The 17,928-nt window shown below is 38.7% G+C and overlaps 1 protein-coding gene across 1 annotated transcript in view; it reads left to right on the top strand.

The window, feature by feature from the left end:
* KIF16B (kinesin family member 16B) overlaps window positions 1-17,928 on the top strand; it is a 224,372-nt gene that overhangs the window by 103,315 nt on the left and 103,129 nt on the right. The window contains exons 13-17 of the mRNA XM_067565282.1: window positions 4,301-4,420; window positions 4,925-4,976; window positions 6,234-6,371; window positions 14,103-14,185; window positions 14,398-14,486. Of these exons, the coding sequence (XP_067421383.1) occupies window positions 4,301-4,420; window positions 4,925-4,976; window positions 6,234-6,371; window positions 14,103-14,185; window positions 14,398-14,486 (482 nt within the window). The remainder of the gene's footprint in view (window positions 1-4,300; window positions 4,421-4,924; window positions 4,977-6,233; window positions 6,372-14,102; window positions 14,186-14,397; window positions 14,487-17,928) is intronic.

The following is a 17,928-nucleotide window of genomic DNA, read 5'->3' on the forward strand; positions in this document are numbered from 1 at the left end:
AAAACTACAGCTTATTATATTACTGTTTGGTACTTTGTGTTCTATTCTTTGGCCTTTTTCTTTTATTTTCAATGGCCAATGAATACAATATATTTTTTTTCTCTTCAGAGATAAGTGAAGAGAAGATGCACCCTGAGTTTTTATACATTTTCAAAATTATAATTTTTGACAGTTTTTTCACTCTATAATATGAGTTATTGATACACAACTTTTAAAAAATTGCTGTACTAATCCAGGGGAATCAAGCGATGGAACAAGCCTAAACATTTATTTACCTCATAAATATGTCATGCTTACGGACCTTTAACTTATTTAAAATGTGGATCCTGCTTCCATGGGAACTGATCTTATTGTGACCTGTGGGATGATGCAAAGTCTATTTCTACTTAGCTGGCTTTCCTTCTTTTTATTCCTTCCCTTTACTACTTGGTTTTCCACAAAGAAGAGGTTGACCTTTGGGTCACAGCGTTCCAGAGACCATGGGCGGGAGTCAGCCTTGAGGGACCAACAGCAGATCTTGGTAGAAAAACTCACCTGATCATTCCTTTTGCTAACAAGAATTAAAAGAAGCTGCCAGTAGGAGTAGGATTTATTTTTGCTCCCTTGCTGACCCTATCTCCCCTACTCTGGTAGGAGTTGCAGTAGGGAAAGACAACTTTCCTTGTACTGACATAAACAAAAGTGAGTGAGTGAGACCCGTTCCATACCCACCCATAGCACACTGATCAAACTAGAACAGGATTTTTACTTTTCTCTGTGGTATTGTGTAGGAGCTAACTTGGCTGGAACTAAGAATGGAAGAACCCAAGAGAGTGCCACCATAATGGCTATGGATGGATTTATGTAACCCTGATGAAAAAACTGTGTGAAACTGTACATCTGAGTTCTGTGGTTCAGAGGAAGCTTTTCTTTATGATATACTTTTTAAAAAGTGTCCCAACTTCATAGAAAGGACATCCTTGAAATGAGTGTTATGGCTTCATTTCTCAGAACGTTTGTGCATGTTTGGGAGTCTGTGCACTAGGGACAATATGGGGATGACATAGGACAATATGGAGATCCTTGTATACTTCTAATATTTTAAAAAAGCAATCTGGCAAACACGTATTATATGTAACCGTATCGACCCCCAAATGGGTGATTGGCAGGAGTGGATCTTTTAGATCTGTAGCACAGACCTCTACCACTTGAGCTAATGAAGTAACTGGTAGCAGTAGTAGGCTGTTGTCTTCTGTGTGAACCACTCACTAAAGAGGAATGCTATTCCCAGTGGTTTCACAGCTCAGGCAACTTCCTCCTTCTCTACATTGCCTGGATGCTAGTAGGGGGTTATTGAGAGCACAAGTGAGACAGTATCCCTGGTCTGTTTCCATTGACCCAGTGCACAAGGAGTCCCTGGTTGCCAGGAGGAGCAATTGCAGAGAAAATCCTGCTCAGTCCTGAAGCCCCAGGATGAAACAAGCTCAGTTGCCTTCTGTGGGGATAGAGCATGTGCAGTCTGTCCAGCAGCACATAGGAGCTGTGTAGGGTTGGAGCATGCACAGTGCAGATAGAATCTTGGGAGAATTTAGTACTCTAACATACTACTAGTAAGAATGTGATCCTTAATCTCCCCCCCCCCCCATTTTAATTGAAAGTTTAAAAAAAACCCCAAAAAAACCCAACAACTCTGTCTGAGGCAGAAACCTGACATGTAAGATTTTTCACCCCAAACGGTTTAAGTTCAGCAAAGCTATAAACACCTGAAAATAGGGTCTTAAATGGAAAGTGTTAGGAACTCTTAACTAGGGTGATGCTACAAACTCTGCCTGTAGTACATACAGTAATAGATTGGATGATGTGTATGTAATTTTCAGGAACATAGCCAAAATAAGAGCTTGATAATGGAATTCAGTTGTATTTTCCATTTTTAGATCAGAATAAATTAGCAAGACATCACTTTTAAATCATAATTAACCATTTTATTTTTAATAGTCAGTAAATTTAAACTTTGTACACCAGCCTAAACGCAGAACCTTTTTTCATTGCTCTTAATTATTTGTAATTGATTTTTCTCCCCCAATAATGATTTCTTTACATCTTAGCGAGCTTATTTTTGACTCAGCAAAGGATGTTAGTAAGTGATTTGTTCTGCTGAAAAAATATGTTTAGGTCTATATATTTTATCTCTTGCATTGGGCCAAAAGTGCTAGCAATTTGCAAACAACTACCAACCTGTAGCATTTTAAGTATTCAGTCTTGTCATATAAGAGCGTTATAAATTATGTATATCAGTAGATCCCACTCAATAAATATTTAATATGTGATAGATGTTTTTGTCTGAAATTACTTTTTCACTCGAACAATGATTTAAGCTCTACATTTTAGTTTTATGAAGTGCCACTTTTAAAATATCCAGGAGTAGCTGAATGCAATTTGAATGTCAGAGAGCTGCAGGGCAGCATTAATCACAAATTCATTTTTTTCTGAATGCTTGAAAACTTTAATTCATATTTTACCATTGTATTTTTTGTTTTTGTTTTTGGTTGTGGGTGTTTGTCTTGTCATTGCCTCATTCAGGCTAAAATGTTATAATGTTAGAAAATACTGTTCAGATTTATGTTAACCTGCTGTATTTAGGGGAACTTGCATAGCAAGTCTGTCAATATGTGCAAACATAAGGTCTTGCAAGATCATACAGAGTACATATCAATGAAATGAATGGGCAATAGCCACTCCACTGTCACTAGACAGTTCTGTCTTTACAAGTGCCACTAGAAAAGTGTATACTTTGAGATATGCAGTTGTGAGATTTATTAATTTCTCTTTTTTACAATGTCAATTTCACTTGTTTAAAAAAAAGAAATCCTGATCCATTTGGCCTTATGCTGTGTGGTTTATATTTAAAAACAAAACAAAAATTAAAAAGAAACTTCAATAAAGGTACCTTTACATTAAACCCTGTTTTTTATTTTATGTAAATATTGTACTAAACTTTATTTCAAAACAAGCTGTCATACCCAGTCTTGTTATATACATTAGATTACAGTATTGATTAGGTTTTAAAGATGTTACCAGAAATCATTTCACTTAAAGTTTGCCACTCTTACGCATGCTGAATAGTACTTTTATCCATTAGTAGTCCCAATGGAATCCAGCACTTGAGGAATTGTGCCCAATTGAAATTATGGCTGAAACTATAATATTTATTTACTACTGTCAATAATCTGTGCTTCTGTTACATTATAGATTTTGCTACTTACTCAAGCTTGTTGGATTTTCAGTCTTCCAGGCTGATTATTGAGAAAGATTATATATATAAAGTGGCCAAACAGAACTTTCAATTTTCCATCCCTTATGCTTACTAAATTCCATATGAATAACCAAACTCTTCGTACAACACCAAAAGTAGTACATAACTTTCATTCAGCCAACATTACAATCATGTTATTTTGAATTAATCCTCCTGATCTTCTGTAATACAGCTGTTTTACTGAGTATTCCTACATAACACATTTATAGAATTGCTGGATAGAAAGCTTGGATTCCCATTTGAAAACGGAAATCTAAATTTTCAGTTTTGTTTATTTCCTTGTGATCTTTTGTACAGTGTTCAACTTGAGGTATGTCTACACTGCACATTCCTTTAGGTGGTGTGTAGACTACATATGCTACATGCTTCCTTAGTATGGGTATAATAGTAATGTAGTCACTGAGGCAATGCTTAGGTGAGTAGAGCATAGACATGCTTGAACCCTGTGGGTATGTACCCTACCAGGCTCTCTAATCACTCAGACATTGCCTACCCTATCTAAAAATAGCAGTGTAGCACCCTGCAGCTGCCTCCCTACTTCTGGAGCCTACCCCCACTGCAGGGAAAGACTCCGGTGGTGGAGAAAGGCTTCAACAACTCCCTGTGGCGGGGAAAGGCTTCAGCCCAGGGAAATTGCTGGAGACTTTTCCCGCTGCAGTGAAAGTCTCCAACAATAAGCTCTGATAGCTCTGCACTGCCCAAAACTTTCTCTGTAGGAGGAAAAGCTCTGACAGGGAGGCAATGAGGAAAGGCACGGGCAGAGGGAAGCTACCAGAGCCTTTACCCTTTGCTTCCTCCCCAGCCAAAGCCTTCCACTGACACATGTAGCTACACAACACAGTGTGGCCATAGCTTGCTTTTCTCTGTTTTGTGTAGCTACACATACCTTATGCTCAAATGATGTGTAGTGTAGACATTGCCTTATTCATTAATTAAATAGAGAATTAAGAGTAATACTCTCTGTCTGCCTTGAGGAGAGAGTAAATTTTGTCATTTTTGTCATTTTAGGAACAAACCTTAGCCCTTAGGAAAGAAGGAATTGGTGTTGTTTTAGATTCTGAACTGCCTCACCTCATTGGCATTGATGATGATCTTCTCAGTACTGGCATCATCTTGTATCACTTGAAGGTAAACATACATCTATGTTTCTGCTGTCTTTATCTGCCTCATGCTTTTTAAATGGACAACTTTTTAAATTATAGTATTAATTTGCAATCTATAGTAAGTGATAATTACATTTCTCCAGCACTGTGACATCAGCTATAAAAAGGTTATAACTTGTTCAAATTAAAATATCAATCAATTAGAGCCTAGGTCTGTCCTGAGGGCCAGCTCTTTAGCCCATGACAGATGTGTGACATTCTTGCCAACTCTATTGTTTTTTCATTCATCTGGTTATAAGCCTTGAGTTGAAATCCAAATATAGATTAACTGCTGAAGAACCATCAAGGTGGCTTTTCTCAGTACAGTTTTATAATAAAGATTGTCTGATAAAGCAGTTTAAAATTGTTACTAGATAATCAAAATATTATGTGTAAACAAGAAAGATGATCCGACGTACTGTTTGTGGGGGTGAGTAATGAAAACATATCTTACCTTGTTTAAAAAATAGCTTTTTTTTCCCCTATCTAGGAGGGCCAAACATATGTTGGCAGAGAAGATGCTGCAACAGAACAGGATATTGGTAAGAAAGATGAGGCATTTTTCACATCCATCCTTCCTTCTAATGTCCATTTCTCTTCCAACATCCAAACATATGACATACTTAAAATGTATCCTCCTTTTTAGTTAGAATGATTATTTATATATATTGTTGATTATGAATGTACATTAATAATCTTTTAAAAAACAAAATACACAAGAGAACTGCATTTCAATACAGTGATTTTTATTTTTGTAGTTAAGTGGGACTTGGTTCAAACAATGACTAATAGTATGACTTTTTAAATGGTTAATGGGTTTGGCAGACCTTCAGATTCATGCACCATGAAATGCATTATTAATCTGGTCATTGCAAAATTGAAACAGCACCCCATGAAAATACATTGCCCTTTTTTATGTAGTAAGCTGCTGTGGTGAAGACATGTTCATATGCTCAACCTGTTAGCATGTTGACAGCATTTTTGTGTTGTCTTACCGGAAGCTCCCCAGACTGATAGAGACAAGCCCCACTTGTACTGACCTGTATATTCTCTTGATGTTGGAATGAGAGCTAATTCTGGAGTACTGAATGGCATATGTTATATCAAGTGGCACTGATAGTAGTTTCGATTGATAGACCATATCTTCTGAGAAATTAGAATTGGGCAAATATTTATTATCTGTTTCTTTGGTCCAAATATGCCCGGTTTTGTGGCTGTAAAGCTTCCATTAAATTACAGTCAGTCCCAGCCTCTGAAATGTTTGGCAGAATGGCACATGAAATGTTTTTCATTATGGTGAAAAACAGAAACTATTTTTCCCTGAAAATTCACATGGTAAGTGAGAGGGAGAAGGAAAAAAGCTATGTGATCTAGTGGAGTAAGCACAGGGATGGGAAGCCTGCGGTTCTGTCCTATCTTGACTATTTCTTAATCATTGTGACTGCAGAGAAGTATTAAGTATTATATTTTATAAATATACTGTATTTTCAGATGAAATATACTTGCCCCCAAGTTATAAATGCAGATAAAAATAATTGCTCCCCCAAGTTAAGAGTTGTTTGGAAGGCATTCTTGTTCAGTGGAATTAAAAAAAAAAAAAAATTGTTCCTACCAAAAAAAGAGGCAAATCAAATGTCCACATGGATGGTGGAGAGAGGACAAAGAATACTGTCCAGAATAAAGAGAATAATGAATACTCAAATGCCTGATGGTGAGTGCCCACAATAAATGGGGAAAAAAATCTAAGTCTCATTAGTTGCTAGGAAAATAAGTCTTGTCTTTGCTTTTGGGTATTTTAGTTCTCCATGGCCTTGATTTGGAAAGTGAGCACTGCGTGTTTGAAAATCTCAATGGTACAGTGAATTTAATACCACTGAATGGAGCACAGTGTTCTGTGAATGGAATTCAGATTATAGAGGCTACACAACTAAACCAAGGTATTTACTCAGAAAAATATATTTTCTTGCATGATGTTTTGTTTTTTCCGGTGATAACCATGAAAGGCCTTTGAATCGCAAGGATACAGTTGTTAAATTGAATTTTAATTTCACCCTTCCATTCCTCTTCCCTCACTATCCAAAATAATCAGTAGAGCTTTTATTTTAGGTTTCTTTGGTTGAACTAGGGAAACATTTTAATGGAAAGAGAATGTTTAACAAGCTTAAACTGTTGTGAATTCACACTTACAATTTTTAAATATTTGAATTTATGGATTTTTGTACCAGAAAGGAAGTCTATGACAGATTATAAATCAGATTGTTTGTATTACTACAATAACAAAAAGGAATATTAGTCTATGTTTAATTACCCCCCCCCCCCCCCCCAAAAAAAAAAAAAAAAAAAAGTCCCTAAAAGCCAACAGAGCAGGGCTATTTTGGAGAAGATGAAGTTAGTTCCAGAGCTGCACGCCATTCATGGAGAACACACACTCCTGCCAACTCCTCTTAAATAGATGGTGATCCAGATCGAGTACCTGTTCTGACTGTAGCTGTAGAAGAATGGCATGAGGAGAGGGACGATGTCCCAAATAGGAAGATCACAAGCAGTTTAGGGAATTTATTGATTAAAAATAAAACCTTAAATTGAATTGAGACATCATGAGGCAGCCACTGTAGATCATGGAGCACAAGTGCTTTGTGCTGCCATTGGGAGGCACCATTGATACATTCTGCATCAGCTCAAGTTTTTAGACTGACCTCAAACAGAAGTTCTCAACCTTTTCTATTCCAGGACACCTCCCCCAGACTCTCCCCCACTGATACAGCAGTGCATGAAGGGTAGGGTGGTTGTGACACCTGTATGTGACACTTCTGTGGGTCACAGTCCCCAAGTTCAGAACCAATGATGGGCTTCCCTTTAATAAAGTTCACAACTTTTATAGTCTTATCAAGTTACTCTTTTAGTCCCACTGGTATTCTCTTTACTACTAGAGCCTTGTGGTGAATTGAAAATGTCCAAATATTTTGGGATGCAATAGGTGGGAGTCTAGTCATTGTGTTTTCCTCTCCTAGCTTGGGCACCATCAGTGCAAATCAATCCAATCTAGCTCCAAGAATTGATTGTTGGAAAACTTCAGAAACGTTTCACTCTGTAGCGTTTCCTGTCAGTGCACAGAAAAACAAGAAAGAAAAACAAGACGTCCTCATGTATGGCTCTTTCCCACTCATACTGAACAAATGATACTTTGTGCGGAAAACACATCAGTATTTTCATATGGAAGTAATGGCTCTTCTGAACTTCTATAAATAGATAAAATTATGTCACAGAAATCATGGAATCCGTGGCTTCCTGCGACCTCCGTGACATTTTCTGTTTCAGCTGGAGGAGGGGAAGGGGGAACCCAGAGCTTCAAACTGCAGCAAGCAGCAGAGGACCCCTGGAGCTCCCTGCTGCTGCTTGCGGCCCCTACAGCTCCCAGAGGCTGTGAGCGGCCGGGGGGGGGGAGTCCCTGCCGCCACAGGCAGCTGGAGGCTTCCAGCTGCCACTGTTGGCCACTCAACTCTGAGCTACCCTGAGTGGTGGGGGTCCCACAGCTCTGGCAGCCCCTCAGGGTGGCAGAGGGCCCACTGAAATAGAGCTCGAAGCCCTGGCCCCCGGCTCCCAGCCTCTGCAGGTGAGGGGGAGGACCGTGCCCCGCTGCTCTCATCCCACCCATTCAACCCCAAGTCAGCCCCATTTTGTCATAGATACTTTTACTAAAAATAACTAAGGGAGATGTCACAGCTTCCGTGAATTTTTGTTTATTACCTGTGACCTCTCCCTGACTTTTTTTTTTCTTTTCTTTTTTTTTTGGGGGGGGAGAAGACAAAATCTTAACCTTACCAATGATTCTCAAACAGTGGGTCATGGAATGCTTGCTGATAGCTTTTACAGAGCTAACAAGTCACATGGTGCATCTCCTATTTGTAGCTACCTCTGTATTCATTTAAGCATTTAACTGCAAAGGAACTGAAAGGAGGAGCCAGCCTATCTTCCTTTACTGTGTTCACTATGGCAAAAGAAGAGGTGGAGAAGAAATGGGACCTGTTTTCATGGACCAAAGTCAGCAGTGGGAGAAGAATGTCTTGGGAGCATAGAGAAAGGAACCAGGCAGCTTGGGCAATTTGGGTATGCAGAGAGAGGAGAAATGGCTGCAAGGATGCAGGGCAGCATATGCATGCAGAGAGGAGGACCAGGCAGTGGAAAAATATATGGAGATGAGAAGGGAAAGTAGGCAGCAGGGCAACATATGCAAAGGAAAAGGGAGAGAGGAAGTCAGTGTGACTTTTTTTGGGGGGGATCTGAGTATGTGAAGAAATTATCAGGTCCTGAAACTGGCTAATTCTCTGGTCATTCTTATCACCTGCAGAAGTGAATTCCATAGTCTAGTAGGTCCTTTTCCTGGAAGGTTCCATTTCCTGTGCTCCTGAGCATCTGTTTTTCCACTATTGCCACATGAATTGTTGTTCAATCTGCAGATTTGAAGGAAGTTATGGTTATTGCACAGCATATGCTTTCCCCCACCCCCAAGCTCACACATACTTGCATCAGGCAAAGAAGGGAAAACTGCTGGGCTGTGTTCTGCTTCTTCTGCCTGAGATCAGACATAGTGAAAGAGATGCTGATCAGAGGTGTTAAACCATCAGACCCAGCAGCATGAGTTGCAGTCCCACACCTTATGTGAGATCCACCAGAAATATGAGAAAGACTTTGTGTAGCTAGATCAAATAGGAAGATAGCAACTATATGTAACCCCCTTGGGGTTTAGCAAGCCTTGCCCCTTTAAAATCTTGTCCTGAGGCACAGGAAGTGCTGATTGTTCCAGGGGCATTGAGAGAGGGAGAGGACTGTGTGTGGCAGTAGTTCCAGATTAGAGGGTTATAGCGGGCAGGCCCTCACATAGTCATGCAGCTGAGAACCTGCCTGAAACTTGGGAGGGACAGAGCTGCTGACCGGGGATGCCCCAGGATAGGAGCCAGGAGGAGCACTATGCCAGGGAGGGAGCACTGGAGAAGGAGAAGGACAAACCAAAGATAGACCCAGTATCACAGTTGCCCAGAGCTGTATGGGGCTTGTGACTTTGCATTGGGAATAAGGAGGGAGGCTATAGCTAGCTATGTGCGGAGGTTGTCGTTCTGTGTGGGTTTGCAGACAGCAGCAGAAGAGGGCATTGGATGGGTTTCTTGGGGGAAAGTTCATTGCCGAAGACGACTAGGGACACCCAGGACTAGCTGCCGGACTGGAACTTTGCCCTGGACTTCTGTAGGCTCATTGCTCGTGGTCTACCCTTTCCTACTGTGGTACCACTGGGCCTGTGGGGCTTTGTTTTGTATGTAACCCTGTTTCACCACTCTCCCAATCTTTCCCCCTGTTGTTTTTCTCCATTCATGCCTCTGTAAATAAATATTTCCCTTCCTATATTCATTATACTGTTCTGCAGTGTGTGTGTGCGCTTACTCCAGAGGATGTGGAACAGGTGCCCCTGCGGTGCAAGGGAGTTTCCCTGCTGCATTCCTGCAGGTGCCTTTTCTTGGTCGGAGCTGTCTGCAGAGCAGACTTCATTTTGGTCACGAAGGTGCTAAAGTTAAATATATGTACACAGCACAACTCATGAACAAGCTAGTTGTCATGCTGTTCTGTAACAGAGATATCTTAGTACTGATTATTAGTGTTCATTCTCTCAATCTGGTATCTCAGCAGCTTGAATATCTACTCCAGGTATTTGTAATTTACCACTGAAACTTTTAAATCTGTCCTTTCATTAATAAATTACCATTTATTTGGAAATGTTAGTTTTTAGATTTTCCTAGGAATAAATGGACATAATTACCAATCCTGTCTCCAAATTACTTCAAACATTTGTAAATTCTAGTTAACGTGCCTTTAGTCTAAATACAACCTACTGTAATATATTCATCTAATAAAAACATCTTACAAGATTTTCAACACCATCAAATCAATATTCAAATGTTAGCCTGTTTTCTGTTTTGAATAAACCCCAGCCTAAATCCAACTTGGATCCAGATTTAGGCCAAAATACCATCTCTATAATACACATTTTTATTTTAAAAAATTCCTTTTTTTAGAATTCAACCAAAAATAACTTTGCCTTACAGCCAGGAAGATTCTCACTCTGAATCTATTAGTTTTCATAGTTGTGAAATTTTTTTCAGTGTGGTGGGATATGTTTGGTGATGATATGTGCTGAACATGCACATTTTATTTTCATCCAAATGTTTTTTGACTGTTCAAACTGGATATGAATGGGGAGAAATTAGTTACGTTACCAGATAAGGATTACACAAGTGGTAGAGAACATGTTTTTTGCTATTAATGCTGTGTGCTAAATGTTTTCCTTTGCCACTTAGTCCTGCTTTTCCTAAATGTAGATGCTTAAAATAAATACGTCATGCAACCATAGCAAATCCAGTTATGTTTCCATGGCAACATTAACTCTACACATTGCACACATGCATTCTGATGGGAAATTGCATTATATGATCAGGTAATATTGAGCAATGTGACTTATTTAGCAAATATTTTGCAATCTTCCATTAGACTCAGATATGTTTTTTGTTCTGTTTTAATGTTGATTCTACTCTGAGAAAGTGCTTTCAAGCAGGAGCAAAAGTTGTATAATCATGCCTAAGTAATAGAAAAAATTATACAAAAATGTTCAGTTGTAAAATGTAAATCCCCATCCGTAAAATGGGAATAACAATATTCACTACTTTACAAGGGTTTTGTGAGGATACATACATTAAAGATGGTAGAGCATTCAGATATTATGATGGCGGGCATATAAGTGCCTTCGATACACAAGGACCTAAATGTGCAGCCAACAATGGAGTATCCTACTTTGTATGTGTAATCGATTAGTTTAAAACATTCATACTTATTTTTAAAACCAGGTTTTTTTCACATTTGCAAAAACAATAATGCTTACCTACTTACTGATTCCGAAGTTTCAGTTCACTTGTTTGTTGTTTTCATTTGACAACATGGGAAAGTGGTTAAATTTTTTACAATGAATGATTTTTACACTCACTCAGATTAGATGAAGGAGTTTTACTGAAATCATTCCCCTTCCATCCTCTAAAAATAATCAAAATTAACCTATAGGCAGAGGCCAAGAATGAAAAAGAAAATGTTTGGGAAAAATTATGATCATATGAAATAGTGGTAGAATGGAAATGGTTTTACAACTTAAGCTATAGTGGTCATGACCAGCAGAGACCAATTTAGTGTGCTTTCATAAAAAGTGTATTCAATGCATTTCATGACAGAAAGGCCAACCCCACTGCATCAAATAAATTACAGAGATGCTATCAACATGACTTTGCAACACAAACCTACATGAACAGTAAATCTTTTTAAGATCAGACTGGGATGAAATGCAATACTAATGATACTATAATCCAGAATTGAAAGCAAAAGATGTTTGATTTAATCTTTCTGTGTGAGGGCAACATTTGGTGTCATCTGCAAAAGATTTTTATGTTTTGCATGCCTTTTCCATATTAATGTCCATAATGAATTGAGAGAATAACTACATGCCCAAGGTGTTTAAACTCATCACCCATCTCAAGAAGAGAGTTATCTGACAAATATTTTAAGAAGACTGCTGTGCCAAAATTAAATTGTGTTCTTGCAGTTGGTTGTTAAAATACTGTCTGTAAATAATCTTTGAATATTCTCCAAAGCAATTTGGTACAGCAACTCTGTAACAAAGCCACTGTAGTAAACAGTAGTACTAATACCACTAATGAATGGGAAGAAGGATAGGCTTCTGTTTACGTCGTTAGGCTAGTTAGCACTCAGGAGATCTAGATTAATGTTCAGCTCTGTCACAGGCTGCCTGTGTAACCTTAGCCATCTCACTTGTCTCAGGCACTCTATGCCTCTGTTCCAAATTGGAGAAATGGGGATGAAACTCCTTTTCTCATGTCTTTTGTCTGCCAGATTTATTTAGACTGTAAAGCACGTCTGGGTCTGCACAGTACCTAGAGTAATGGGAATCTGTAGGCATTATCAAAATAAAAATAATATCTACAAAAACATAGAACAAAACTTTGGCAAAACTTTTACTAAAGTAGAACAAAAGGGATGGTAGGCCATGGAACAAAATGGCATCCACATTATATACAATATATACAATAACTTACAATCAGAAACAAATATGAATGCTTACTTTAAGCATCACTGGGGACTATTCCAATTGATACTCATGCTCTTTTAGGTATTCAGACAAAATATTATTAAACATCTCCCACTGGACTGGAAAGAAACCTTTTGCAATGGTAAAATGCTCAGGTCTCCTGTATGGAGATCTAAGTTTTCCATTTTAGTTGTATAATTATTTTGGCCAATAGACATGCTGGTCTCATTACCAGCATGTTATATACATTGGTAAGTCTAGATCATGTAAAGTAAATACTATAACCATAAGTCTAATAGGAAACTACAGTAGAGCCATTTGGGGTGCTGCTTATACACCAGGAATGAAATGCTGGCCTCCATAAAGCTAGTGGGAGTTTTGCCATTGACTTCACTGGGCCCAAAATTTCACTCCAGATTTTTATTCATAATTATAAAAGGCCAGGTAAATTGTGATCATACAAAAAACCAACGTATATTCTCAGTAAGACAAATTGTCCTAATCAAGTGGAACGCTCATATCTAAAGGCAGAATTTGATCCTAACATACTTGGCTTGTTCAAGTAAATATGACACCACTCCTCAGGTTTTGTCTGACTGTACTGAAAAGTTTCTCATCCATAAAACCAGATAAATATATGGTTATCTGAGAAGAGTTTCCATTGGCAACACAGTTTTATTAAATTAAATTAATTAAAATTGGTCTCCACATCCACCAAATCTGACAGTAGTTGCCCAGAAATGCATTTTCATATGTCATCTGTAATTGATTAAACACAGAACATGTTGATTTATCTTCATGTAATGGGGGGCTATTCAATAATTTGAGATAGTCGTGGTTTTGGTTCATGAAATACATTTTAAATATCATAGTCAGATGTCCCTTTTTTGTATCACGGAGAATTATGGATCAGTTTTTACCTGTATATGGTTGGAGGAATGAATGGCTGAGCACACAGATGATGGGTAATGGAGTGTTCTGCATGTATAGTAGCTAGTTTAGCTCTGTTTCAGATCATTAGTGATTGAAAGTCATTGCCATTAGGAGTGTGTTTTCACCTCTGTTGACTAGTGGGCAGGTTACATTTAGCAATAACTGGCACCTTTCAGAAAGGAGTACAGAAAATAAATGGGCTGGAGACTGAACTGTCTGCTAACCATAGAAGAGGTCTCTCCAAATGGGCCTTGAGGCATACATAGGTAAAGCAGTGTGAAAAAAGCTTCTACTGCCATCTCCACTGCTTGCCTCTGTTCTTTGGATAAAATAGTTCAGCCTTGGTTAGTCTATATTTTGTAAAAGACATAACATCTGTGTATTTTAAAGTAATATTAGGGAGGAACAAGGTATATACTACAACTGTGAGCACAGCTATAGCTCCAACGAAACATTTTTAAAACTTCAGTTAGAATAATGCTTTTTCATTTTTGTCTTATGTTGTAGAAGTCAGTGCTCTTGTCAGATGATTGAGAAAATTATTTGGCATCTCTTGATACAATATGCTGTCAGTAAACCTGTGTGTTTTTCCTGCCAGGTGCTGTTATATTACTTGGGAGAACCAATATGTTTCGCTTTAATCATCCCAAGGAAGCTGCCAAACTGAGGGAAAAAAGGAAGGTAAGATTAAATGGGATACTTGAGAAATGGAAGTCTTTTAATATTTTTGTTTCTAACACATTTAAATATTCACTGGTTTATTTTATTTTTTGCCCTGCTTCACATCAAAATAATTTGTCAATATTTTGTCAGGTAGAAAAAGTGATATTTCTGTAAGAACAGCAGTGTTTCTTTAATACTGGTAATAATTTTTTAATTCTGTGTTCTGTTAGAGTGGCCTGCTATCTTCCTTCAGTTTATCTATGACAGATCTTTCAAAATCTTGTGAGAACGTCTCAACTGTCATGCTTTATAATCCAGGGTAAGTATATTCCAAACAGTAATAATACAAATAGCAATAATTTGTTCTTCAAAAAGTTAGTTTAAATGTATTTTTAAATGTCAATTTAGATGAAATGTTCTGTTCGTTAACTAACTTATTTGATGTATGTGCCAAAAGATGTAGAATAAAAATTTCAGACTCCAAAGTGACTTAGGCTCCTAAATCACTTTTTGAAAATGGGACTTAGGCTATTAAGGTGCTACTAAAGTCAGTTAAGTACTTTTGAAAATTTTACCTTTAAACCAAAATGTCAACTTTACACAGGAGGAGAGCATTACTGCATTAAGGCGCAGCCAGTCCTGCTTGGAGCCTAGCCTACAAACATGAAAACAGTCACTGTTACAGAGAGCAGCCACGCCCGCCTAGGAGTTTGACACTAGTAAAATTGCAATGTGTGGGGTTCATAAGCAAGTTTTGCCAGCGCAAACAAGACAGTTCAGTAGAATTCATGATGTAGCAAGTTTTCCATTTGTCTTAACTTCCCATACAAGATATTTCTCTTAAATTATATACATGTAAATCCTCATCCTCTCCAAATACAATACTTAACTGCAAATCACTTAAAGTGGCACCAGTGCACGTAATATCAATACAAGCATAATAAGGCCGGGAAATCAGTGTCTCAAGTCCTCATCCATCCCTTGCAACCTGTAACAATGACTTTGCTAACTCTATATTATAACACAAATATACCACCCCACAACACATGCTACCTCTCACCACCTTCAAACTTAACATGGACCCTTTAATGTCAACCAGCACTAGTAGATGTTCTGCGATTGTTCAGGTTATGGAAATGGTGTTGTTTGAATGATTTGAATGGTGGTGAATGATTTATATAGAAAATTTGAGTTAAGTGTGCTGCTACTGATTGTTAGTGGAAGCAGTTAAGTGAATAGAATATAAAACTTTTCATGATTGAGGTTGTCTTCAGTGTTTGTACTAGAGTCCTAGAAATGATTTACTGAAGAAGTATGGTATTGTGTTTTTGCTTTTTCAATAGCTAACATTTTATGTTGAGAGATAAAGTTGCGTGTATATGAGAAGTGTTTAAAGTGGATTGAAACAGGAGGTGGAAGCAGTCATCTTGCCAACCAAGCAGAAGGATAAACTTTGGGAAAATATTGCTTATCTATGCCAAAGAGAGGAGGGGGATTCTGCTAGGGAGTGGCCCTTTACCCAGGCCAGGAAAAGGAGTAAGATCCACTGCTTTACTTCTTGCCCCTTACTTTAACCCCAGTATAGAACTAGAGGGAGGAGGGATTTGTGCTGCAGATAGCTCTTCAGAGAGACGTTTTCTTCGTTTTCCCCTCTTTGGGTCACTCAGCTCAAGCCCCATTTTCCCTCCCATGCTTTCTTCCATAGTCTGACTCCTCATGTCCCCTTCTTCATGTCTGCTCATCTCCTTCAACGCTCCCACCCCTCCCCCCAATTCCTGTAATGCTGCTGTCTGGTGCCCTAAGGGCCCTGAGAGGGGGGTGACTGGGAGGTTGTATGGAAAGGGGATTTTGATTAAGCTGTTTTCGGGGGCCTGGAGTAGGAGGGGATCCCATGACTCTGCACAGAGGCATCAGCTTCTCCATCAGGAAAATAATTTACTCTTCGAACACCAATATTGTGATGCACAGACACTGGGCTTCCCTCTGCCTCTTGCACCCTGTGCATAGATTGCACACAAGCCTCTTCATGCTCTCTCTCCCCTCCCCCCACTACCCTTACATACAACTCTGCAAACCCACAGTTCTCCAAAGCCTCTCTCATGTGGCACACCTGTGTGTTCCCTCATCTCCCTCCCATGATCCAACCCCCTACTCCCTGCTGCCTCATCTGTCTCCTTGGTTACCCATGGTCTCTGAGCTAGGGAGGCAGGTTGGCAGCACTTGAAGACAGAAGTAGAGCTAACAGTTAGGTTATCCTGAGTAAGAGGGAGAAGAATGTGTTTAATTTTAAAATGTCAAAAGTGGCTTGTATCTACTGTGATCCAAGAATATGAAGGAGTAAGAGAGAAGATTGGCAATCTTGGCAATTTTTTTAATTAGAAGAACCCACAGAAATTTGGGGAAACAAGATAGTTCCAAAAAGGGAATAGACACTTCATCTGGAAAAGCTAGTAAATATTTTACTAAAACGTTACAAACAAAATTGTCCTCTAAAGATTTATTATGGTCTTTGGACATGGAGAGTAAAATTTTGAAGTCACTTTGGTGCTTTGGAAAATGTTATCCTAAATTGAATTACAAGCTTGAATAGTTGTCCTCCAGTATGGCTAACTCTTAACTATGGAGTCACTCTCCATACCTCGCTGAATTGCAGGATAGGACATTTAGTGATAACTTCAGTTTAAGTCATGCATTAAGTTTTGTGGCTTATATAAAGAAAAATGTTGTTTGGTTTCCTTGACACACATGATCATTGCTCTTTTGCCAGAAAGTTACCCCCAGAGAACTCAAGACATTGAACTGGTTGCTCATAAATTTCACATTTATCTTTTCTGAGGGAGGTGAAAGAGAAGCCCTAAAAAGTGGAAGTTTTCCTCGGCCTCCCAAAACAGATTGGTCTAAAAAACTATTGCTGTCAGCTCTTAAGTTTATTTCTTGTAAAGGGAGAGAGAAGGTTCTTGGAGGCTCCTCAGAGCCCCTTGTTTTAATTTTGCTCCTCCATGCCTTTTCCAAACTGTTAATCTGTTTGAATACAGCTATGAACAATGCAGTTATAGCACACGATATTGACCACAACTTGGCAGTTAGTGTAGAGCAGGCAAATTGTGTTCAGGGTTCTCTCACTCACAATCATCAAACCGAGGGTACAGTTTTGTAGTATGGAAAAGGCCCAGGTGATTGGACGGTTGGGAATGATTTTTCTGTCTCTGGAGAAGTTCATTGCATCTCCAGATACTGTCAAATCATGCCTGCCAGACAGGATTCCTTCTTTGACCTCATAAAATACTTCTGACATAGACCAGATTGTGTTCTATGGCAGACAGTTTTCAGCAGATCACCCCTGCCTTCTCTACAAGGTCTTCAAACCCCTTGGGCCTCCCACTTCCCTTAAAATTGCACAAATTGAATAGTGTATTTAAACTATCAATGTATTCAGTATTTTTCAGGAACAAAGTCTAAACCGTTTTCTCCACAGAACACTGTGATCCTGGCAGACCAGGTGCCAGCTCATGCCAAGGCCCTAGGCCTCATTGAACACTGACAAATGCATAGCTGGAGACCAGTCTTGCTCACCTGGGTGTTAGTATTGTTATAATAGATATTAAGTTTATAAGACTGTGTTTAGATTGTCTGAAATACTTGTAGGATGGTGCATGTACTAATCTTATTTATAACATGGAGTATAGATATTATTAGATTATATTAAATGTTTGCATTGTAATCCTCTGTAATTATGTGAGTCATCAAGCAGGAAAGGAGCA

This window comes from Emydura macquarii, unplaced genomic scaffold (genome assembly GCF_026122565.2).
Source record: "Emydura macquarii macquarii isolate MOO-44397 ecotype Brisbane River unplaced genomic scaffold, CSIRO-AGI_Emac_v2 contig_2676, whole genome shotgun sequence".
NCBI classification, from domain to species: Eukaryota; Metazoa; Chordata; order Testudines; family Chelidae; genus Emydura; species Emydura macquarii.